At 50.1% G+C, this 24,380-nt stretch overlaps 1 protein-coding gene across 1 annotated transcript; it reads left to right on the top strand.

The window, feature by feature from the left end:
• The first annotated feature begins 10,768 nt into the window (after nt 1-10,768).
• On the top strand, nt 10,769-19,411 carry Natd1 (N-acetyltransferase domain containing 1). The gene is made up of 3 exons (XM_057776767.1): nt 10,769-10,922; nt 15,586-15,704; nt 16,478-19,411. Exons 1-3 carry the CDS (start codon nt 10,826-10,828, stop codon nt 16,592-16,594), a joined length of 333 nt encoding a protein of 110 aa, XP_057632750.1. The 5' UTR covers nt 10,769-10,825; the 3' UTR covers nt 16,595-19,411.
• Nucleotides 19,412-24,380: the final 4,969 nt, after the last annotated feature.

The following is a 24,380-nucleotide window of genomic DNA, read 5'->3' as shown; positions in this document are numbered from 1 at the left end:
GCATTCAGGAAACAGAGGCAGGCAGACCTGTGAGTTTGAGTTTGAGGCCAGCCAGTTTTACACAGGGAGACTCTGTCTCAAAGAAAACAAACAAAAACAGCTAGTATAATAGGGTGGGTCTACTCTGTCCCCCAGAGTCCAAAGTACCACTGGGATTTACCCAAAGGCCCCATCACCTGAACATCCAGCAAGAATCCCAGGGGCCCCACCGTTAGCCCCATCACTGTAACAGATGGGTCTCTGTGGTGTGTTTAGCCAGCATCTGGATGGCTCCAGTAACTCGCAGTGACAGTGACTGTCCTTGTGAAGACATTCCCTCCTCACACGCGGGAGTGCATCCCAGGAAGACAACCCTAGAAAGGGGCTGGTTAGGGCAAAGCTCCTTTGCATCACAACAGAGACAGGTCAGGGCAAACTGCCCTCCACACAAGCACCCATCCTGTTCCCCTGGGAGATTTGGGTAGATAACAGTGATGCCAGCTTCAGGACGGGAGGACAGCATACAGCACTGATAATGGGGGCCGTCATGGAAGCTTGGGGACAGTGGGACTCTGAGGACAGTTGTGATGATGACTAAAGATGCACCCATACCCTGCCTGGCGCCTCTGAGACTGTGGGTTGTACGTGGCAGGTCCCATTTGAACCAGCAGTCAAGCTCTGGGTCTCTAGCCCTCCACCTTTTAGTCTGTCAGACAGAAGAATCCCACTAGGGCAGGAACTTCCCTGGTGTGTGATTGTTCTGGAAGAGTCTGCTGTGTGGTGCCTGCCGGGTGTCCTGCAGTTGTGTTCACCCACAATGGGTCTCCCTATGACTAGGCTGGAGTATGTAGGGGTGGGAGTAATGAGAATGATGGCACCAGTGATAGTGTCTGAGAGGATCTTGGTCCCGTACCGCTGGGCTTTAGGAATTTGTATAGCCACATCATTGAGCCTCAGTGAACTCCTGTACCAAACAGGAATCAGAAATGAGCAAGACAGGGCTCTGATGAGAAGACCTATCTTCGGGCACCCAGCAAAGGCAGGCTGCCAGTGTGGGCAAAAGGTTGGAGAAGACTGTGACTGTATGTCTCAGGCAGGGCGGGGAGAGTGGGAGGGTGATATTCCAGGACCTCCCTTTCCTCACATGAGCAGCTCCTGCCATCAGCCTGGGCCAGCTGACAGGTTTTGATAAATGAGTATCTTAAACAACCATGGCCTTGGCTTCCTCAAGAAGGTCTAGCTGGAGGGATGTGAGTGACAGGTTTGGGGGGGGTGCCAAGAAGAACTGGTGGGCCGATGCCGCTGGCAGCTCGAGCTCAGGGCTCATGCCCCTAGCCACAGTGTCTTAATGGAGCAATGAACTAATTGTGGCAATATTGACTGTGATAATAGCACCCACTTACTAAGTAAGTGCTAATGACCTCGTTTAATATTCAAAGCAAGCTGAGAAAAAAAATCTTCACAAAACATTTCAGATGCAGGACTTGTGTTAGAATATGTGAAAAATGGGGCTGGAGAGATGGTTCAGTGGTTAAGAGCACTAACGGCTCCTCTGGAGGACCCAAGTTCAATCCCCAGCACCCTCATGGCAGTGCTGTCTGTAATTCCAAGATCTAGAGTACATGCAAGCAAAACACCAATGCACATAAAATAAAAAATTATTGAAAGAGAAGAATATGTGAAAAACCTCCTACAACTGGAGAGTGAGAACATATCCAGCCAATGAAAATGCATGAAGGATTTGAACAGATACATCCTCCAAAGAAGGTTTGTGTGGGTGGCAAATGAATAGCCTCCTTGTTGCTTGAGGTACCAGCAGGCATTGCCCCTCCTTCAGCTACCACAGTATGGACCATGCTGTGTTGTTATTGCCACTATGTATGCACAGAAAGCCCATACCAAAGCTTGCTTTCCAGTTCCTGTTGGCAGTGAAGAACTGGAACAGTCTGCGTGGGACAATCAGCTCAGTGACCAGATCCCACTCAAGGCTGGCAGCCTTCCAGGACCACGTGGCTCTTCTTGTTGGATCCTCAGATGTTGCCCTCCTCTGAGCAGCACCTCACCTTTACCACCTCCTGAGGGCCCAGGTCCTTCTATATCCTTAGATGCTGCTCTTGCCAAGGAATGTTGGGACAGGCCAGCTGCTTGATGTCAATGCTTGTTCAAGGTGTCAGATTCTGGACTCAGTCTTGCTGGGGTCATGTCCCCACTGCCACCAAGAGGCCTATGGGAAGTTGTCAGTTGCTCTCAGGCCATGACCCTCCTCTCGTGACCCCAAACTCTGCAGTAGGCAAACAGAGCTGATCAGGTAGCACCAGGAAGCTAAACATGAGAAGCGCTGACTCAATGCTGTTTCTACGACCTTCTCAAGAGAGGATGCCTGGGGAAGAGAGGTCTACCTCCTTCTCAGGAGGAGATGCCTGGGGAAGAGAGGTCTGCCTCCTTCTCAAGAGAGGATTCCTGGGGAAGAGAGGAAAAGAAATATAGCAACATAGTCACTCAGAGATGTGAGAATTAGGAGGTGACCTAGGATTCACAGCTAAGACAAAGATGTTCCACTTTATAATGTTTAAATGTGTTTATTTATGTACGTGTTGTTGTAATACTGGAGACTTGAACCTAGGCCTTCCTGTGGGCCGGGCACATGCTCTGTAACCGAACCACGTCTCCAACCCTCTTTAACTTCTTTAATTTGATGCCAGCCTTGAGCTTGTGATTCTCTTACCTCAGCCTCCCAAGTTGCTAGGATGACAGGCCTGCCCCACCAGACCCAGCGAGATGCTGTATTTAGACATGACCCAAGCTGCTGTCCATTGGAGCCTGTTCAAATGAATGACTGGAGCCTTGCCAGCCTCTGATGGTCACAGCCCATCATTGTGGAGCACTTCACAGCAATGGAAGAATGGGGACATGAAGGCAGTGGCGCTTCAGGCAGCTCCACGAAAGACTGCTAAGGGGTGGGTTTCACTTTATGATTATATACTAAATGTTAAGTTGAAAAATGAGGAACAAATATAGGTTTGTACTAACTTGTATTTATGGGTATAACATTCTGGAAGAACATGTAAGGGAAAGGTTAAAAAAAAAATTCCATTGCCTGTGTTTAGGGAGAGCTAAGCAGATGATAGACAAAACGGGAGGCAGGTTTTCCTCAGTTCTGAACTTTGCAGGAAGCTGTTATGCACACAAATCTGTGTTTCTAGCCAACCATGGGCCAGAGATATTCAGGGACTGACTGTAGTTCAGTAGTAGAGCCCTGGTTAGTGCCCATAGGGCCCTAGGTTCCAGCCCCAACCCCCCCACACACACACACATCACAAAGACATTACATCTGTGCTGAGCATGTACAGAGATTTTTCCCTGATATTCTTTCCTAAAAGGACAACACAGCAGCTATTTCTGAAACATTTACACTATGCCAGGGATTACAAGTCATCTCTATTATAAGATAGATTTTTATGCAAATATGAGGTCTATCATAGTTAGCATTGACTGTCAGTTTGACAAAGCCTAAAGTCCTCTGAGAGGTACTGCCTCAATTAGATTGGCTTTGTAGGCATGGTGTCTGCAAGGGAGTATTTGTGCCAATGCCTCACAGATAAGAAACGGCAATGTTTTATTTTTTGAATATGACTTTGTGGGGGCTGGAGAGATGGCTCAGCGATTAAGAGCACTGGCTGTTCTTGCAGAGAACCTGGGTTTGATTCCCGGCGCCACATGGTGGCTCACACCCATTTTACCTCCAGTACCAGGGGATCTGTTTACTGCTCTAGAGGTTCTGAGATCGAGGAATGTGGGGCCAATGAGCGAGGTGGACTAAAGTCTCGTACAGCAGTCAGCTTTATTCAGAGCATCAGGTAATTTACACTCTGAGGGTTAAAGAGTCCCATGAGTTAAAGGTCGATCACAAGGGCAAGCTTCACATGGCGGACGTGAAAGCAGAATCTAATAACAATTCCGTGGTTTTGAAGAAACTGAAGTCACAAGAGTCCTGCCTTGGTGTTTTGGAATTTCCTCACAAGCACTCAGAAATCCCACACAACTCCATTCTTGGACCATGTTCCAAAGGGGTCCAAAGCACTCTCCTGCCTTCCACAAACATCAAACAGGCTCCGACACGGTGCACAGACATACGTGCAGGCAAAACACTCATACACATAAAATAAAAACAATAAAGATTTTTTTAAAAAATAAATATGACTTTGTTACTCTGTTAGCCAGCTTTCTGCTGGTGTAACAGAATCCCTGGTATAATCAACATATGAAGAGAAGAGGTTGGGTGTGGAGGCCTCTCATCTGGGGCCTGTGGCAGTATACCGTGGTGATTTGTCACTCATCTTATGGCCAAAAAGTAATAGAAGACAAGAAAGAGCCAGGGCTTCACAGCCTTCTTCAAGGGTACATCCCAGTGACTTAACCTTCTTTTAATAGGCCCTGCCTCCTGAAAGGTCCACCAACTCCCAATGGTGTTGAGCTGGTGACTGACTTCCAGCCTGTGGGCCTTGGAGGGAACACTTCAGATTTAAACTATAGCAATGACCTCCTTAAAATGGTATTGAAAGTGAGGTGTGGGGGCTGGAGAGATGGCTCAGAGGTTAAGAGCACTGGCTGCTCTTCCAGAGGTCCTGAGTTCAATTCCCAGCAACCACATGGTGGCTCACAACCATCTATAATGGGATCTGGTGCTCTCTTCTGGCAGAACACTGTATACTTTATAAATAAATAAAATCTTTAAAAAAAAAAAAAAAAAGAAAGAAAGAAAGTGAGGTGTGGTAGCACACGCCTTTGATCCCAGCATCTGGGAGACAGAAGCCGGTGGATCTCTGTGAGTTCAAGGCCAGCCTGGTCTACAAAGTGAGTTCCAGGACAGCCAAGGCTATACAGAGAAACTCAATAAATAAATAATAAAGTTACATGCTCACAATATATTGTTAAATGGAAAAACAGCAGGGTGTAAAACAGCAAATATGAGCCGGGCATGGTAGCTCATACCTTTGATCTGAGCACTTGAGGGCTGAGGCAGGGTTGCAAGTTTAAGGCCTGCCTGGGTTTTATAGAGAGCCTATCTCAAAAACCAAGCCAAAGTAACAAAAACAGAAAACTCAGCAAAACCAATAGGACTTGATTACATTTTTGGAAAAAATATTCGTGACAAAGTCTCTGTGTGAGCAAGTACTTTGCCTCGTTTTTGACTGCATCTCTGGTCCAGAACACGCAGTTGCAGCTCAGAGGACCACATCCCTGCATGCAGTTGCAGCTCAGATGACTGCATTCCTGCATGCAATTGCACCCCAGAGTACCGTACCCCTGGTCCAGACGTGCAGTTGCAGCTCAGAAAGCACAAGTGGGAGCAGGTCAAGTGAAGCGATGGGTGACAAGGCTAGGCCGCTAAGGACATGGAGCCACATGGGGCTTGCTAGTGCATATGAGACACTTCTTTCTTCTTAATATTTTCCTACTTTTTTCCTGAGCTTTTAAAATGAGCATCCCCCATGCTTCTAATCAGAAAATGAAAATAGTTGTAGAATTGAGAGGTGCAGTGGGGGTGAGGGGCTCATTGGAAAAATATCAAGCTGCTGAACAGACGGGCCTCTGCCATCCCAGGCATGCCCGTGTCACTCAGGACCAAAGATGTGTGCCCTAGGAGGAAAGGTGGGTGGGAGATCGAGGACAAGAGCTGGAGAATGCAGACAGCCAGGTCTGCAGGAGCCTGGTGAAGGAGATTGCCTGTGACTGGCCTGAGACCATACAGCAGGCCAGGGACAGATGAGCCAGTCTTGTTCAACCCTTACTCTCCAACATCAAGATGCCTGGACACCAGACAAGCTTATGTGCCCCAGCCCTGTTTCACAAATGAAGGAAAACTGAAGCCCTGTGAGTACAGAACTGGGGACTCCAGAGACGAATAGACCCAGGAGTCCTTCCAAGACCCGGTACTCAACTCCGGTGGGCACCTCTCCTGGTGGAACTTCAGCTCCCTCCTATGGCTGGGTGAAGATACCCACATCAAGTCAAGTGACTTGTGCAAGACAAGGAGGTTTCCAGCTCGTTCAGACCCCAACATCAGGTCTACCTCCCTGGGGTTGTGTCCTCTGTTTACTGTTATCAAACTTGGGGGTCACAACCTGTGCTCCAAGGCAGGTCTGGCCACTCCTCCTCAAAAAGTCAACCAAAGGAGCCAAATTAAAAATAGAAATCAGAAAAGAAAAAAATATATATTCAGTGTGGCCATGGTCCAGTGGTGATGCTGCACACCTTTAGTCCCAGCACTCAGAAGGCAGAGGCAGACAGAGCTCTGTGAGTTCAAGGTCACCCTGGTCTATAGAGAGAGTTCCAGGACAGCCAGAGTGGTTACACAGAGAAATCCTGTCTTGGGGGAAAAATAATAATATGGTCACATTGGGGAGAGAGGGAGAAACAGTTCCAGAAAACCCCCAAGTTTTGGAATCCTGAAGTGAGAGCAAGGTTTAAATTGAGGGCGGAGAATAAGCACATCTAAGCAGTGCGGCCAAGGTGTCAGTCAAGGGGGTCCTGCACATCCTTGACTGTCACTGTCAGGACCTCAGCCTCATCCCGTAAGGTGCTCTGACAGCTTGTGACCTGTGTGAAATCTTTCAGGGAGACAGGTTCCCCTGTAGCTAGTGCCTTTCCTTCTCCCAGCAGGAGATTTCTGGGGAAATTCCTATTTCTTTGGGGCCCATTGTTTCAACAGTCTGATAGTCACAATAGTGTCTTTAGAATTCTTCATTCCTTCCCAGACAGTTACAGTACCACAGCAAAGAGACAAAGTATCCATAATGTTCAGGGGCTGAGAAGACCTCCTATTCATGGCAACAGACAGGGTGGAGGCTGCAACTTTCCTTCCTTTCACTAAGATGGCAGAGCACGGAGACTGTGAACAGCAGCTATGTTGTCCTTGGGAGCATTGCAGAGTCCCTAATCCCTGTTTCACTTCTGGGCCACCCTCATGCAGTTAGCAGAGGGGCACTTAACACCATTTCTCAGATCTTATGTAGCCGTGAAGGGACAGGATGCTGAGTGGTTCAGTGTATCAGTCAATTGCAAGGACATCAGAATGATGAGGGGCAGGCCAAAAGGTCACAAGCTGCAAGGTTCCTGGTGGATGACACTCTAGCAAAGGCAAAAGGACAAGGACTGGAAACTGGCCAGGTGGGTGGGTCAGGGCTTGAAAGAAGTGTCACGGCAGGACATTGTTTTGGACTGAGAGGTGGTGGCGGCTCATTGGCTTGTAGAATGCCTGCTCAAAGAAGGGGTCCTTACTGAATGTAAACACCCTTTAAATTTTGTTAAATGAAGATAAACAGCAATTGGGCAGGCAAGTAGGACTGTATTTTACTTACTATTCTATCTACAAATGTGGAAAAATTTCAAAACAACAAATAAAATCATGTCCAAGCCCTCCCCCATCCCCTCCCTCAGGCTCCTTCCCAGCTCATGTCAGGGGCCCTTGCTGTAGGGACCCAGTGGTAGTCAGTGGCTTCCCAATAGTGCTTTGTTTTGTTTTTCAAGATAGGTCTTCTCTATGTGGCTCTGGCTATCCTGCAACTCTGTAGACCAGACTGGCCACAAACTCACAGAGATCCACCTGCCCCTTGCTCTCTTAGTACTAGAATTAGCCGTACGCACCTCCACCGCCTGGCCCCACCAGGGCTCTTTATCTTAACCCAATGCCTCTGCCTCTATCTCAGCTGAAGTCTGCCTGAAGCCAGACTGCCTCCAGGAGTGCACTGACCCAGAACCAGCTGGATTGGGAAGCATTGGCACCATCAACCCATTCCTTCCTTCTTTGATTTCAGTGCACCCCTGTGGAGCTGTGCTGTGGGGATGGGGGGGTCATCTGATTTGCTCATTTTTGTCCTCTCAACATTCCCTGCCCCCCAGGAGATTTTCAGTACATGCTTGGCAGATTAAAGAGCACCCAGATAAGTCAGATCCACACCCCTACTCTAGTCCTCATGCATGAGCAGCTTCCAGTACTGAGTCATCCAGATCTTCAGTCCAACAAACATTCATTGCTCTGTTTTGTGTTTTGTTTTGTTTTCTGAGACAGGGTTTTGGTTCCTGTCCTGGAACTAGCTCTTGTAAGACCAGCCTGGCCTTGAACTCAGAGATCCGCCTGCCTCTGCGGCTTGAGTGCTGGGATTAAAGGCTTGGGCCACCACCGCCCAGCACTCATTTTATTCTTTTGTTTTCTGGAAAGGACTTTACTTCTTTGGTTTGGGTGGGCAGGGCTGCCCATAGCTCAAGCTGAGGATGTACCTGAGACTTGCCTTGAAAGCCCACCTCCACCTCCCAAGTGCGAGGAGTACAGGCCAACACTACGCCTAGCTTCCAAGATGGATTTCTGCAGGGCTCACAGACCCCAGCATGTAGGGAAGAAAGAGTCTAAGAGAAGTGAGCTTGTCATGTGCCCTTGTCTGACCCGCATCAGGCCAGACTCTCCCCTAGTTCAGACTGGCAGGTGGGACACCTTGTCAGTAGGCATAAGAGCAGATGAAGGCTTCTCCAGGAAGTGCACTAGGGCCGTCATGCAAAGGCACAGTGGTGTGCAGATGAGTGGCCTGCTCAGACACTGTCCAGGAACGTGCTCTGGCCGCCTCCACTCACATTCTTGGGGAGTGAGGTCACCTGAGACTCACAGGTCTTATCTTCCAAGTTCACAGTTGCCTCCAGCCCTGACTCAGCCAAGCCCTAGCCCTCTCTGATCACGTGATCCCTTTCCGCACTTTGCATATCATGACCCACCTCAGCCCGCTTTTGTTTACAAATGCTGTGGTACAGCACACACTCGTTTTTGTTTTTTTTTTTTTTTTTGGTTTTTCGAGACAGGGTTTCTCTGTGGTTTTGGAGCCTGTCCTGGAACTAGCTCTGTAGACCAGGCTGGTCTCGAACTCACAGAGATCCGCCTGCCTCTGCCTCCCAAGTGCTGGGATTAAAGGCGTGCGCCACCACCGCCCGGCTACAGCACACACTCGTTAAGAAAAGGAAATTATTTGCTCAGAAAAGACACTCTCAATAGTGCATCTGACCTCTAACCAAACAATAAGAAGGGTCAGAAGAAATCGAAATGAAAACAGAACCAGACCAGAGTGTTAATTAATGGATGTGTAAGTGGCCTGGCAGCCTGGGGAAGGGTTCAAGAGCCAATTGCTGCCACTAATAATGAAATGTCCACTGCAACTTCCAAAATTATCAGTAGCAATGTAAAACTGCGCATTTAGAAAAGGATCCTGTAGGGGCTGGAGAGATGGCTCAGAGGTTAAGCGCATTGCCTGCTCTTCCAAAGGTCCTGAGTTCAATTCCCGGCAACCACATGGTGGCTCACAACCATCTGTAATAGGGTCTTGTGCCCTCTTCTGGCCTGCAGGGATATGCGCAGGCAGAACACTGTATACATAATAAATAAATAAATAAATAAATAAATTTTTTTAAAAAAAAAAAAAAGAAAAGAATCCTGTAGTTTTTCACAACACTAAACATACACCGGCTATACAACCCAGCCACACATTCCTTGGAACTACCCCAGGGGAGTACTGGCCAGAGGATATCCACAACATGTTACTCATAGCAGCCCCAAACCAAAACAACAACCCATTAACATGTGACGGATAAACTGGTACGTGCTCACCATGGAATACCTGACACAGCGGTGAACGTGATAGCAGCAACAACATGGCTGATCACAGGTGGATGCCAAGGAAAGAAACTAAATGCTAAGCTAGGGAGTGGTGGCACACGCCTTTAATCCCAGAACTCGGGAGGCAGAGGCAGGCGGGTCTCTGAGTTCAAGGCCAGCCTGGTCTACGTAGGAGTTTCCCTGACGTTCAGGGCTACACAGAGGAATCTGGTCTCAAACAAAAAGAAAGGAACTAGATACTAAAAGGTCAATATTGTGCAGTTCCATTATATAGGACGTTCTTGGAGAAATGTTTAGTCAATAGTGCTAAAAATCAGGGAGCATAGTTCATCCAAAGGAAGACACCAATTGGCAGCGGACCCACGGGGATCTCTTTTTAGCTGCCAAGTGCTTCCTTATCGTCACCACCACCACCACCACCACCGACGTACACTTTGTGACGGTTTGAACACACAACTTCAAGCACTCTACCACTGAGGTACACCCAAGCCTTCCGTATGTCCACTTATATGGTGGTCTTATAGATGTGGACATCAAATTTGCACCTTAATTAACAGAATGTGATTCTGTGAACTTCCATGGCAAGCTTTCCAAATACTATTTGCTGAGGAGTAGTTCAAAAACCGTGGTTTCTAGGGAGACACTGGTTCCTGGGGAGCTCGTAAATCTGCCTTTCTTTTGGGAAAGGTGACTTTTCACCCACTACCAAACACGCCTGGGGGTAATCTCTCAACAGTAGCTTCAACAGCCCCAGGTGGATGAGCTGCACAGCGCCAGTCCCAGCAGAGTTCCAGCTGGAGACTAGGTATGCCTTTTGATGCCCGGTCCCAGTAAAACGGGGTCTGGGTATCTGTGCCTGACGGTGAAGCCAGTGCCTAATATTAGATGACTGTCTTAGAGAGGATCAGAATTGCCCCACGGGTCGAAGTTACGTGTTTTTCAGATAGGTCCAGGTGGGTCCTACAGATGCATCTGGGGCAAACCCGAGAACAATCGGCATCCTTGAGGGGCCAACCCGTCATTGTTGCGGCCGCGGCCTCTTTAAGAGACGCGAGGAATGTATCCAAACAGACCGTGCGCGCGGCGCACGTGACTCACAGCTGATTTCCGGCCCCGCCCCCCTCTCCGGCCCGCGCCGCCCGAGAGTCAGTTCGCTGCGGCCCGCGGTCCCCAACCTCGGCGCGCGCGATGGCACACGCGACCCCACCGAGCGCGCTGGAACAAGGCGGCCCCATCCGCGTGGAACACGACCGCCAACGCCGCCAGTTCTCCGTGCGCCTCAACGGTACCGCGCTGCCTTTGTTTGCGCGCGCGCGGGCGGGACGGGGCGGGACCTGCGGGCGGACGGATCCCGGGGCGGGAGGGCTCCCGAACCCCGATAGGCACCGCCGGAGCGCGCCCGCCCGGGCAGCCGCACCTGCTAGCGCTGCCGGCTTCCGGCATCGCGGACGGAGGGCTGCCACCCTGGATCCTAGAGAGCAGGTCGCTGGTGGCCTGTCATCCCTCCCGGGTGTTCGGTTGCTTCCTGCCGCCCTGGAGGAGCCTGCGCGGGCCTGGGGCATAACCCCGGGAACTTGTGGCCTGGAGGAGGCGGGTAGGTGGCCCTGAGATGTTAGGCCAACTTGCCCAGTCGATGTGTGCCTCGGCCTCCCAGAATCTGCAGTGGGGATAGTTCTAGTGAACACCGCTTTGGCTGGCAGTGAAGATGAGATACTGTGACAGTAAAGGTTCAGAATAACACATTCGGTGCACAGCGAGTGCTGATAAACATAGGTAAAATGGCTACTTTTCAAACCGGAGAGCTAGGTCAAGGCCTCTTCTGTAGCATTTGTCCCAGAGGCCGAAACTCCCGTTGATCCTAGGGACTGGAAACGAATATGAAATAGGGGACCTTGAATTCTTTGTAGCCTACCCCTCCCATCTCTCTGGGCTCGTCTGTGACCTAACTTAGAGGCCACTGCGCCAATCAAAGGACACACTTGCTTGAGGTCTGCCAGTGAGTTGAGCAGCAGAGAAGGTACGGATCGGCCTGTCCTGAGTTTCTGAGCCAGTCTTCTGTGACCAGCACTTGGTCACAAGCAGAAGAGACCTGGCCTCCCATTTGTGCCTGTCGCTTCCTTGTTGTAACATACCGCCCCACATTACACATGAGTAAACTGAGGCTGGGGCTCAGGAAGTGACTTGCCCAGCCTTAACAAGACCAGAGTCATATTCAAATCTGGGTCCAGCTGCCCCTATGCTGTCACGCTCTTTCCATAGAGAAACAAGTCCTGTCGTCATGCTGGTGGTGGCTCAGCTGGCGGTGACACTTGGCGCCTTGTCTGGGTTTTGTTTGTTGATTTGTTTGTTGTTTTCTCAGAATCTCTTTTCTGAAGTTTTCTGAGTTCCAGGGAGGCTGTGTATGATTCTCCAGGTGACTCCGGAGACCCATTAGATCCACAAAGAGAAAAAACAGGGATCCCTTGGGCTTCTTTTTCCCTTTCTCTTCAAATGGGTCCAGTCAAAGGGACAGCACTCGAATGCTGCCTGTGAGCAGACTACAGCTTTAAACTTGAGCCTTGTGGAACCTGCTGCCCTGTCCTAACCACAAATGGTGCCCTAGGGAAACAGGGTGCCTAGAGGCTGACAGCCCCTCCTCCACTCCTCCTGCACAGCCTAGGCCAACTAGGGTTCATTCAACTAGTATTTACTGAGTACCTACTGTTTACCAGCACTCTTCAAGGTGCCCAGGGCTTGTGAGACGGACAGTCTATTAGGGAGAGGTGGGTCTCAAATAAATTACATAATGTCTTATAAAACAAAGGCCCTTGGGAGAAGTGACACTGGACAAAAGAAGCAGTTGAGAGCAGAGGTCCTGCAGTCCCCATTGTGTGTGTGTTCAGAGCAGCCAGGAGCAGTGCCTGGATAGGGGAGCTTGGCGGGTATGGGCGGGTATGGTGAGACTGAGCTCATAGGCGGCGAATAGTATAGGGCCTGAAAAATGTTGGCTTATATGAGTTTGGCCTTGACCCTGAAAAGAGAACAGATGACATGGATCAGGAACCCTAAGGCTGGGCTAGTGGGGAACATACTATGGTGCATGATAGAGCAGTGTAAGCAGGGGTGGAAGAAATGCCTAAGTCCTGAGCAGAAGTGGCAGGAAATAGCAAGAGCTTGCTGATGCGGAATGTGAGAGGAGACTAGAACTCAGGTATATATGAGTTCTGAAATACAGGATGTGTGGCCACTGTTTCCTAGGTGAGATACCAAGACAGGAGGCTGGTGAACAGGTAGTCCAGAATGAACCTCAGTCTTGTCATCTAAAGGTTGGACGAAGTTAGATAAGGCCCCTGCCTCCAGCTGCTTCCTTGCCTTCTCTTTCCTTACCTCAGCCAGGGTGAGCCACTTAGGTCTGTGTGTGTGGTTTAAAGATTTGGTGTGTGTGTGTGTGCACGCACATACTCATGACATGTATTCCAGTGCCTGTAGAGGTCAAACGAGGGCGTCAGATCCTGCAGCTGGTGTTATAGGCAGGTGTGAGCTGCCAGGCATGGGTGCTAAGAACTGAGGGTTCCCTGTAAAAGCAGAAAGCCCTCTTCACTGCTGAGCTAGCTCTCCACCTCTGGGACAGCTACTGGTGGCAAGAAGGCTCACTTAGATCCCTCCCAGAATCTTTCTGCCCTCTACTTTGCAAGTAGGAAGACAGAACCAGAACTGAGCCCAGCTCATTCCTCCAGTTCCTGGGTGCCCATCACCGTCCCCAACATGCTTGTCATCAGAGGTCTGGGTCGCCTAGACTGAGTCCAGGTGGTTCATCCATTGCATGGTGTTGGGGATTGTTGTAGCTGACAGTGTCACGTGAGCATTGTGTCCCGTGATGGTGGGCAGTCAGGAGAAGCCCCTAGTGAGGAAATACCTGGAATGAGAAGGCGGTGCCCACCTGGGAGGCTCTGGGTACAGATGTGGCAAGTGGGAAGACCAGCAAGCAGCTAATCAAAAAAGTGGCTGCTGTAGGGAGGGGCTGCAGTTAGGGTGTGGCTGGAGCCTGCTGGCATATCTGAAAGCAAGCCCAAGCAGACACCTGCTGGGGACTTGGCTGTTCTCTGGGGATCCCACTAAAGGCGCAGGGGCCAGGCCTCGGGGCTCCCATATGCAACTAGTCCACCTCTAGTCTCATGCATCTGGTGGGAAGAAGCAGGTTTTTGACAGACTTTTCCTGGGGGCTATGGGGACAAGGTGTTGATTGTCCTGACCACAAGACACCAAAGGCCACCGGGCTGTAGTGGCACACACCTTTAATCCCAGCACTCGGGAGGCAGAGGCAGGTGGATCTTGTGAGTTCGAGGCCAGCCTGGTCTACAAGAGCTAGTTCCAGAACAGGCTCCAAAAGCTACAGAGAAACCCTGTCTCGAAAAAGAAAAAAAAAAAAAAACCAAAGGCCTAGGCAGAGAATCACTGCGATATTCCAGGGTTGCCCATAGGCTAAGTAGGCTCTATGGGATTGAGAACAGGAAGAGTCTGAAGACACTAGCAAGTTTGCAAGAGCTCAGCCCCTGCCTCCCAAGACTGCTTGGGCGCATAAGCTAGTCTTTTGGTGGCCCTAGGATCCCTGACACACTCAGAGCAGCCACTCTGGCCTCCTTGTTCTGAGCATCATGAGGACCACCTGGACTTCTCACACCAGTGGGCCTTGTGTCCCCCATCCCTTCAGGACATTTGCACAAAAGCCAGATACCCTCTTTCTAACAACTGTGCCCTTCCCAGATGACAGGCTTTGTCCTGAGAGCCCCCTGGCAACCCCTGCCATAATGGCTCTGCCTCTCCCCAGAGCCAGCTTGAGCACTTTTTTCACACACAGGCAGTCCCTTCGAATAAAAATTGTTGGGTTTGCCTTTGGTTTCTTTTGTCATTGAGCATACCTCAACTGCCATCAAGTCCTCCAGAGTGGACACCTCTGGAGTAGTCTGGCCTCCTCTTCCCGCCAGGACTAAGGCGGCTGCTGCATTGAACTCTTTTGCCCTAGATTGTCACACAGCAGCCAGAAGATTCTGTGAAGCTACAAATTACCTTCCTTCCCTCTACTAAGGACCTAGTCCATGATGGCCAAGAAGGCACTGCAGGACCTACCCCTGTCACTTCCCGCTCCCTTGGTCTACTCTCGCTAGCCACACCAGCGTCCTCACTGTTCCTGCTGGAGCATCTCCCCGAGCCCATTCCCCATCGACTGATGCGTTACACGCTACTTGCTTTTCTTGCTTACCTTTGCTCCCCTTAGTCATGAGGGCAGATCCTTGTTTCTTTCTGTATGCCCAGCACCTGAGAAGTGTTTGCGACTTGATAAACATTGGGTGGATGAGTGGCTAGGCAGTCAGAGAACTACACATTGTGATTTGAAGCAGCTTCCCCAGGAACATTTCCAGCAGGATTTTAGCAGACTGGTGAACTCTTGTCCTGGCAGGGCAGGGAGGGTGGGTAATGATTTGTTCCTGCTTCCTGTGTCTAATGTTGATGCCTTGTGGACTCTGATTCAGCCTGAGTCTTGGCTGGGTGATGGGCAGGGCTTATGCTCTGACTGATAGTGCCTCCTGTATCCTCCCTCCACTGAAGTCATGGGTTTATTAGGCTCTATTGTGCCCCATGCTGGACCTGAAAGTGGGGGTTAGCTGAGAACACAGGGTTAGGGTCCCTGGAATGACAGTAGCAAGGTCTTGTGGGTAGTTGGGTGTTTTGGACACCACATTGAGCAGAGAATGCCCCATTGAACTCTACACACAGCCCTCTGAGGAATGCCATCATGCCCCTTACTCTGGGGATATGGAAACCAAGGTACAGGGGTTATTCAAAATTTAGCTCTTGTAGCGCACTGGTAGTCTGGCTTCAGATACCATCCTTTACCGTATCCTCCACACCTGGGAAGCTCCGAGGACCCCTGGAGTCCATGCCTCAGCTCTTTCTATTCCCTGCTCCAGGATGTCATGACCGGGCTGTCCTGCTCTATGAGTATGTGGGCAAGCGGATCGTAGACCTGCAGCACACAGAGGTTCCAGATGCTTACCGTGGGCGTGGCATTGCCAAGCACCTGGCCAAGGTATGATGGGCAGCAGACCAGGACACAACTGTCACTCTCCCCTTGCAGGGAAGATCGACTGGTGGCTAACTCTAGTTTGTGTCTAGGCCACAGCTGCACAGGCCCATCTGGCCAAGAGTTTGCAGTCAGCAGTGGGAGAACTCTGGAGATTGCTTATTGTGCCCCTAGGCCTGCTGTGGCAGGTGACAACTCTTTTGAGCATAGGGTCCCTATAGCCTGATTCCACCTTGAGACCAGGACTTGGCACTCAGGATTTGTTTAGTAAGTCCTGATAATGCAAAGTAAATGAATGTCCGAGTCTGTAGGCTCATGCCCTGGTCATCCACCTCCACCTGCCTCTCCCAAGCACTTCAAAATCCCAGGCTGCCTGGGAACAAAGTACAGGTGAGACAAAGAATCCTTTTTGGGTGCAGCCCCCACCCCTGTGTTTCTAGTGAAGCCCTCTGCTGGTTTCCCAATCCTGTGTCCCTCTCTTCCCCTCCCTGCTCCCTTACTCCCTTATTCTCCTAGATTGGAGGCCTCTTTTCCCTTCCTGTGGGGTTTCCTAGGCCTCGTGCCCTTACATACAGGACCTGGTCACAAGCTGGTCTGTGAATTAATCCAGTTACCAGGGAAAGAACTTGAGACACTGAGCTAGGCAGAATGGGAAGATAGCCACGTGGGGAACTTGGGAAAATAACAGAGCGCTGATGGCCCCCAGTCATGGACCACAATGGGCCTCAGTCCCCAGTAAGCTGCAACTCTTAACAACTGTTCTCCCTCTGCTGGTCCAGGCCGCCCTGGACTTCGTGGTGGAGGAAGACCTCAAGGCTCACCTCACCTGCTGGTATATCCAGAAATACGTCAAGGAAAACCCCCTGCCACAGTACCTGGAGCACCTACAGCCATGACCCTGGCCACTGTGTGCAGAAGTGCACCCTGTGGGCCTTCCACGTGGGCCTCAGCCAGCTCATGTGCTCTCAGGAACCTGTTCCCATGGGGACAGGCTCAGAGTTATTTTTGCAAGGACACTCATCTGCAGCCCTCATCCAGAATTCTGGGGACCAGCTGCTGGCTGAGGATGTGTGGATATCCAGAATGGAATGAAGGGCAGGCCAAGTGGCCAAGACCCTCTTCCCACAGAGGTCTGGCTTTGCTGAGGTTCTTCTTTCACCAGCCACACATCCCGTCTAGCCTGGCTACTGGGTCCCTGCTCAGATCAGCAAGAGGGTGAGGTAGAGTCCCCGCCACCACGTCCTGGAGCTGTGTCCTTCCTGCAAATGAGGAGGGTGTTCCTGGAGCCAAGAAGAACAACAGGAACCCTATGTGCCAGCTTCCCAAGGAGGGGGTGCCAAGCCTTAGCCACTGCCAGTGTAACCCTTTCTCTTTCTCAGACTTGTGTGCCCTGGCACAGGCGGTGGAGTGGCAGCAGAGAACACGTTCCTGGTGTGTGAGAGCTGTGGCCCTGGCCCATGTGTGGGCATGCACACCGGCACATGAGCACAGAAACAGGGAAGGTGACAGTGAATGCCTTCCTCTCCTTGGTTACTCACACTGTCTGGCTTATCATGTGGGTTCTGTAAAGAAGCACGATCCTTGGCTGAGGGTCTGCTTTCCCATGGATTCAACTGCTGGAGTCAGTTCAAAGGACAGTGTTGGTCTGCTGAGCAGTGCGGTATCCTTGGCCCTCTCTGACCTTCCAGCAACACTACCAGGCCTTTCTTGAAGGTCACCTTGGAGATGGGTGGGAAGGTAACACACAAAATCCATTTTGTATCCTCTCTTGTGTTCCTGGCTTCTGGTCGTCTCCACTGCTGCTTAGCCACTCCAGATACCTTCCCACTCTGCAGGAGTACTGAAATCTGTAGCAGGAGACCATGTATCCTGACTGGGAATCCTTAAGCTCAGAACCCTTGAGCCTCACTCACCACTGCAGTCATGGCATGGGTCTTCATGGTCCCCACCCTTGGCATTTCCCTACCTCTTGCGCCCCTGACTCTTACCTGTTCTTGATGCTCCTTTTCCAGCCTCCTAGAACTCTGGGATGACCCAACATACCTCCCCTGCCCTTCTCTGTCTGCCAGGAACTCTTTTCCGGGTCCGGACAAACCCTGGGCCTCTAGGAAGACATTGCTGACAGTATTTTGCCAGCTGTGATGGCAGTGTGTCTACAGCACAGTACTTGAATGAGGGTCCCTGACTCGTGGACCCAAGAAGAGTGGCTAGGCTTCCTCGGTGAACTTGTTTCAAGTCGCTACAGGGTGGCCTGAGCATCCTCACTGCCTTGGCAGCCTTAAAATCCCACTGCCCACGTCCCGAAGGCTTCCCAGCCTTGCGGTGTAGCAATAACCATATCTCTGCCTCTTCCTCTTGGCCAACCAATACTGCCCAACTGGGCCACTCTGGTGCTACCCCTCTGCCTCTCCATCCCACCTGCTCCATGTCCCGGCTCACTCCAAGAGTCCATGGTTAGCCACTGGTCGCTCGGCTTCATGTTCCTTCAGTAGGTCTGTGCTGTGGTCAGTTTTTACCCTGGGGTTTCTCTTCCTTGCCCAGTCTACACAGGCAGTAACTCATGTGCCTTTCCTACTCAATCTGCCACCAGTAGTATCTGGGCCAAGGCTGGTCTTGGGACCTACATCCCCCTCATTTTTCTGACTTTTGAACAGATTGAATGATCCTGTTGGTAACTCATAAAAGACTAAGGCATAGGCAAGGTCAGGGAGCCCCAGAGTGAAGGAATGGGGAAGAGATAGATTGTGTAGGAAGCGGTCCTCCCTGGTGTCCAACCTGTTTCTTGGTCCTCAGCACTACCTGCGTAGTGGGACCCGCCACTTCAGGGGAGCCTACGCTCTGAAGGCTACCCTGGGCCGATGGGTCTCCCAGCACAATAGTGGTAATTAGCATCGGGATCCCTACTCCTCATTACCTGGGCAACAGCTTTATAGGGATTCCTAGAAGAGGTCATGGTCCCACACTAGCCTCTCATACATGAGCTGCTCTTTGCCCTGAAGTTGGTCATTTGGGGATTCTTGGCCCAACATTGGTAAACACAGGAGCAGTGCAAGTTTTCCAAAACAAGAACACAGAATCTGCTCATGCCAGCTCCTCTTAAATGGGACCTAACCCACCAGGGCTTGGGTAGCTAGTATACATTGTGGGCCCTAAAGTGATTTTACCTTTAATTCTCATGAAAAGCCCAAGAGACACCAGTTATTGGACCTGTCCTGCAGATGAAGGGACAGGGTCAGATTGAGGGAGTCACCAGCCTGTAACCCATACAGCTAGACAGCCCAGGATCCAAAACTAATCCCTGTCCTCTAGATGGTTCCCAGCTCATGTGTTGTGATCAGATGTCTACTTTGGGAAACAATACGTAAAGTTTTTAGCAGTTCCCTTATTCCTTTGAAGGACTGAGATAGGACTCTGTCTTGAATTATAAGGTACATGGCCAACATCCAGAAGTCTGGCTTGAGAACAGGAACACTCCCCTGGAGCACCAGGCCACTCACCTATTGTTCCTCAGATCAGGACTTGGGTTGGTCAAGACCTCCCACAAGTCCTTCTACTCAGGGTCCTACTTCCAGCTCATTGTCCTACATTTCGTACAATGAGATCCTGTGCAGCTGTGGGCTGAGCTTTTAACTGCAACCTCCAGGATCACATTTAGGGATTTCAACTGTGTCCTATGGCTTCAAGATATTAAAGATGCTTTTCTGGTTGTCAAATTGTGTTCTCTGGTTCTCTTTCAGTGCCTTGGGATAAACAGTTGATGGTCTTTCTGTCAGTCTTCAGTTCAGTCCCCAGTTACTATACCCCAAGCCAGCTGGGAGGTCTTTTTCTTTTTTTTTTTTGGTTTTTCAAGACAGAGTTTCTCTGTGGCTTTGGAGCTTGTCCTGGAACTAGCTCTTGTAGACCAGGTTGGTCTTGAACTCACAGAGATCCGCCTGCCTCTGCCTCCCAAATCCTGGGATTAAAGGCGTGCGCCACCACCGCCCGGCTCAGCTGGGAGGTCTTTGAGGCAAAGCAAGTGATCGTTGCAGCACTTGTATATTAGTCTGCTGTGTGATATCACAGCAGAACCAAGGCTGGACGTTCTATAAAGAACTTGTTTGCTTCTAGGATTCCCCAGGCTAGAGAGTCTAAGGTCAGGGTCACACCTGGCTTCTTGCTGCACCGTTTGTGGCAGGCAGCAGAAGAGCAAGGGAGCAGACAGGCTTTACAGTAGCTGTGCAGTGATGATTAGCCCATGCCTAAGGGCTGCAACCCTTCACCTCTACTGGGGGTTGAGCATCAGTGCATGCTCGTGGGTTTTCAGGGGTCTGTTTTTCCCAGCAATGGGATCATCCCTGAACTCCAGCTTGGAGACAGATCGGCAATCCCATGTTCACAGCTTTAGGCAACTACTTCTAGGAAGTCAGTCCGGCTGCCGGCAAAGATGTCAGCCAGCACAGGAAAACAAGTCAATGTAGGATTTAGGGCAGAGAACTTAGAAAAACATTAAAACTCGCAGCTGGGAAGTGGTGGTGCAGGCCTTTAATCCCAGCACTTGGGAGGCAGAACAGACAGATCTCTGAGTTCAAGGCCAGCCTGGTCTATAGAGTTGCAGAACAGCCAAAGCTACACAGAAACTCTGTCTCAAAAAAAAAAATCTCAGAACTAGTCAGGTTGTTCCACTGAGGCTGGCAGGTAGAGTCCTCCAGCCATAGTCACACAGCTGCTAAGGGGTTTCCCTGCTGAACAGATTCCAAGAATGCATCACTGTTGTCCCCACCAAAACACCTCAGAGCAGAGACTCCTTTTGCCTCCCTGCCCCACTAACAGGAACTAATTGAGAATTTACTGGCTAAGGCTCTGGCAAGCGTGGGTTACCGGCCTGCAGCCCCTTCTGATGTGCAGAGAGGAGAGTGGGCAGCCCAGATAATCACGTTAAGCAGGACACAATGTGGGCAGTGATGCCCGTCTGCTGGTACCGCAAAGCCTGATGGGTAGAACATTTTCTCAGCATACATAAGGCTCTTGGTTCCATCCCTAGCATCCTTCCTGCTTAACAGAAAACCAGGACTAATGGGCCTCCAAGGCAGGCCCCAAAAGGGGGATCAGTCTCCTGCATGAAAAACGAGAGAATTCCAGCTAGGCATGCCGTGGAACTGATGAGAGGAGGAATGAGTCTCCCACAGAAAGGAAATAGGATCACACCATGTTGCCCAGACTGGCCTCAAACTTGAGATCCTCTTGGAGAATAAGAGTTTTGATGTATTATCTGTTGGCAATGGGAAATAAGTGTGAACTCAGGAAAGCAGGTCATCACATGGATAGCAGCTTTTTTGATCACTATGACCATAATACCTTAAAGAAACAAAAGAAGATAGATTTCTTTTGACTCACAGTTTCACAGGGTTCAGCCCACCATGGTGAAGAAGCCATGGCAGCAGCTCATGGCAGCATGATGTGATGGAGATGCTCATAACAGTGTGAACGCCAGGGAGCCTCCTCATCCGCACGGCAAGGGGCTGAGCACTCAGATCCCATGCCCTTCTCCAAATTTCACCAGCGCGGTCTCCCACCAGCTCCATGTTTACTGCCCTGCTTGTGCTCCTTGACTCCCAGTGCCCAGCTTCCACCAACCAAGTCACACCCACAGTCTGCAAAAAATGATGATACCACCAAGGTTCCAAGTTTTCAAAATGGGACACTGAGTCATTTCAAATTCAACCCATAACCGTCCATCAGCCTCCTGCAAGCTGTGGGGATCCTTCACTTCCCTCTGAGGTCTAAGGAGTACCAGTGAATAGCCAGATACCTAAGACAGATGAGACTCCATCTTCCTGGGCCCTGCTAGTGCCTGGGGAAAGTCCCGAGAAGGTGCACACACTGAAACTCTGTAGAGAGACTGTCCATGTGTACACGTGAGCACGGCTCCCATCTGAGGACCTACAGGAGTCTGGGGTGTGGTGGCACACAATTTTAGTCCCAGCATTCAGGAGGCAGAGACAGGTAGATCTGTGTGAGTTTGATGACAGACGTAATGATACCCTGTCTAAGGGAGGGTCGCGCGTGGGGAGCGGGTAGAGTCTAAAGGATGCTTTGTCCCCGCACATACATAATGTGCCTAAGTAACCTAGAGGCCTTCCACTGTCTCTGACCTTCTCTCCCATTGCTGTTCCATCTCAGTTTCCCATTCCCAGAAACCACCTCCTGTTTTGCCTTGGGGTCTTTGTTCATGCTGTTTCCTCTGTCTGTGGTGTAGAAAGAGCCGTGTATGGCGGTAGTTCCATCCACACCTTCAGGCCTGTGCCTAGCTGTTTCCTTCTCAATGAGACTTGCTTGCCATCTTTCCACCCTCATTTAAGTCCCTACAGCCTCCTCTCCTGACTCCCTTACCCTGCTCTGTGTTTCCCAAGTCTTAATTTCTTCTTATACAATGTATAATTTCTTTTGTCTTCTTTGTTATCCAATCCATTGTCTCTTTCTGCTAGGATGCAAGCCCCCGCCCCCAGCAGTGGAAGCCTGTATTCTGTCTTCTGTGTTTTGTTTTCCTTTTGTTTTGTTTCATGTTTTGTGACAGTCTTGCAATTTTGGGGGGGGGGGCCTCAAAATTGCTTTGTTGTTGGGGCCTTTTAATTCCTGGTCCTTCTGCCTCAGCCTCCCAAGTGCTTTGATTGCAGGCAAGCACTACACAACTCACTGATTGTTTCTCTTTCTCTTAACTGAGACATCACAGCATCTAGACCAGTGCCCAGCATATACAGAAAGCACAAAATACCTGTTAGATTAAGTGATGTATAGATGGCTGGACAGATAGATGAATGGATGGATGGACAAGTGAGTAGATAGGTTGACAGATGGGGAATAGCTGGGTGATGAACAGAAGGGCAAATGGATGGGTGAGGGAATGGACAGGTAGATAAATGGGCAAAAGGATGGCTAGATTGAGAGGTGGATAAATGAGTGGATGGAAGAGTGAGTGGGTGTGCAACTCGTGCAAGTTACAGTGTGTAAACAAGAAAAGAGGGTAGGGAGCATTTGGCCTACCAGTGTTGGAAAAGTGAATCACTAACAGCCTCCGTGTTTGATTTCCACTGAGATAAATTAACTTGTAAATCATGGCTAATTTTAGCTCATGGTTTTAGAAGTCCAAAATCATGATGTAGACTCGTTTGCTTTCAGGCCTCTGCTGGGGTCCTGCGTGGCAATGGCAGGGAACGTGTTAATGTGACATTCTCTTCAAGGCCAGAAAATAACAATATGGAATGGTTGGAGACATTGCTTTCAATGTCACAGCATCAGTGACCTAACTTCACTAGGCTCCACTACTTAAAGGTCCTACCACTGCCAAGAGCACCATCAACTGGAGATCATGTCTTCCACACCACAGCCTTTGGGAGATACTCCATATTCCAATCCAACTTTAGCAAACTTCGAAGAACACTCAATAAGATTGCTAAGGATTCGGCTGCAAAGACCCCAGGACAGTTCCCAGGGGCTGTGGACAGACGCTTCTACCCCACCCCCACACCAGCAGGGATCAAATGCAGTCCACAGCCTCTCTCTCAGTGTAGTCCATTGAGACAGAGACAGGACACAAAGCAGTGAAGCTGCTGCGATCCATATTAGGAAAGGTGTGGTCACAAGCAGAACTTACTGGAAAGAACACTCCTCAAATTCCTGAGGGGACTTTGTTGCTAAGGACTCCAGAGCCTATGGCTGTGAGTTCCAAACCTGTTTGGGCAGAGGAACTCCAAAAACCTGTGCTCTCTCAGCAGATTTGATCCTGAGGAAAACCGAATGGGGGAGCATCCTCCTGAAAGGCAGATCCAGTTCCATTGGGAAGGGGCAGGGAAGGGGCCTCGGAAATGCATGCTCTTGGGATTGCATCATTGCTGAGGCCTCCGCTGTTGCACGTCCTCCCTTTCTCCTAATATGAACGTAATGGTGAGCATTCCATTCATGCTTCACCCTTTCTTTGAATTGGGGGAAAGAGCTTGGGTTTTACTAGAGAACACAGGATGGAATGTAGGAAGAGTAAACTGAAATGATCTAGAAAAGTGGCATGGCCCGGAGGTAGAGCAGGAAGTACAAAGGCTGAGACAGCACGCTGGTGTGATCAGAAGAACAGAACACTTGGTGCACAGAGAGACAGGTGAGCAAGGGCTGTGCTGACTTCCTTGAATTTCAGCCCTAGTGCAGAAGCGCACCAAGGGTTTCTGAGCAGGGAAAACGTGATCTGCTTGAGGTTTTAGAAATCTCTTTATGGGGGCTGGAGAGATGGCTCAGTGGTTAAGAGCATTGCTTGCTCTTCCAAAGGTCCTGAGTTCAATTCCCAGCAACCACATGGTGGGTCACAACCATCTGTAATGAGGTCTGATGCCCTCTTCTGGCCTGCAGACATACACACAGACAGAATATTGTATACATAATAAATAAATAAATATTTGAAAAAAAAATCTCTTTATGGGACTGGGATAATGGATCAGTGGTTAAGATGCAGGCTACATAAGCATCAAGACTATGAAGACCTCTGCTTCGACTCATACATAATCCCAACCTCTGACTTAAAACCAGGAGAACTACGACTTCTAGTGTTCCCATCCTCAGTGTTAGGTTTGGAGCTAGGGGCTACGTAAGCCACACCCACCTGGAGCAACCTCTCTCTGAGTCACTGTGTTGGAAATTCCAAACTCCCACCAAAAGCCT

This window comes from Chionomys nivalis, chromosome 7 (assembly GCF_950005125.1).
Source record: "Chionomys nivalis chromosome 7, mChiNiv1.1, whole genome shotgun sequence".
NCBI lineage: Eukaryota > Metazoa > Chordata > Mammalia > Rodentia > Cricetidae > Chionomys > Chionomys nivalis.
This window is presented reverse-complemented; position numbering and strand designations above follow the sequence as displayed.

What these genes read in the sequence shown, in the direction of transcription:
- Natd1 (XM_057776767.1), top strand. Translation starts at nt 10,826, where the DNA reads ATGGCACACGCGACCCCACCGAGCGCGCTGGAACAAGGCGGCCCCATC. An exon ending in GTTCTCCGTGCGCCTCAACG is followed by an intron (nt 10,923 to 15,585) that starts GTACCGCGCTGC and finishes TCCCTGCTCCAG; the next exon opens with GATGTCATGACCGGGCTGTC. An exon ending in TTGCCAAGCACCTGGCCAAG is followed by an intron (nt 15,705 to 16,477) that starts GTATGATGGGCA and finishes CTGCTGGTCCAG; the next exon opens with GCCGCCCTGGACTTCGTGGT.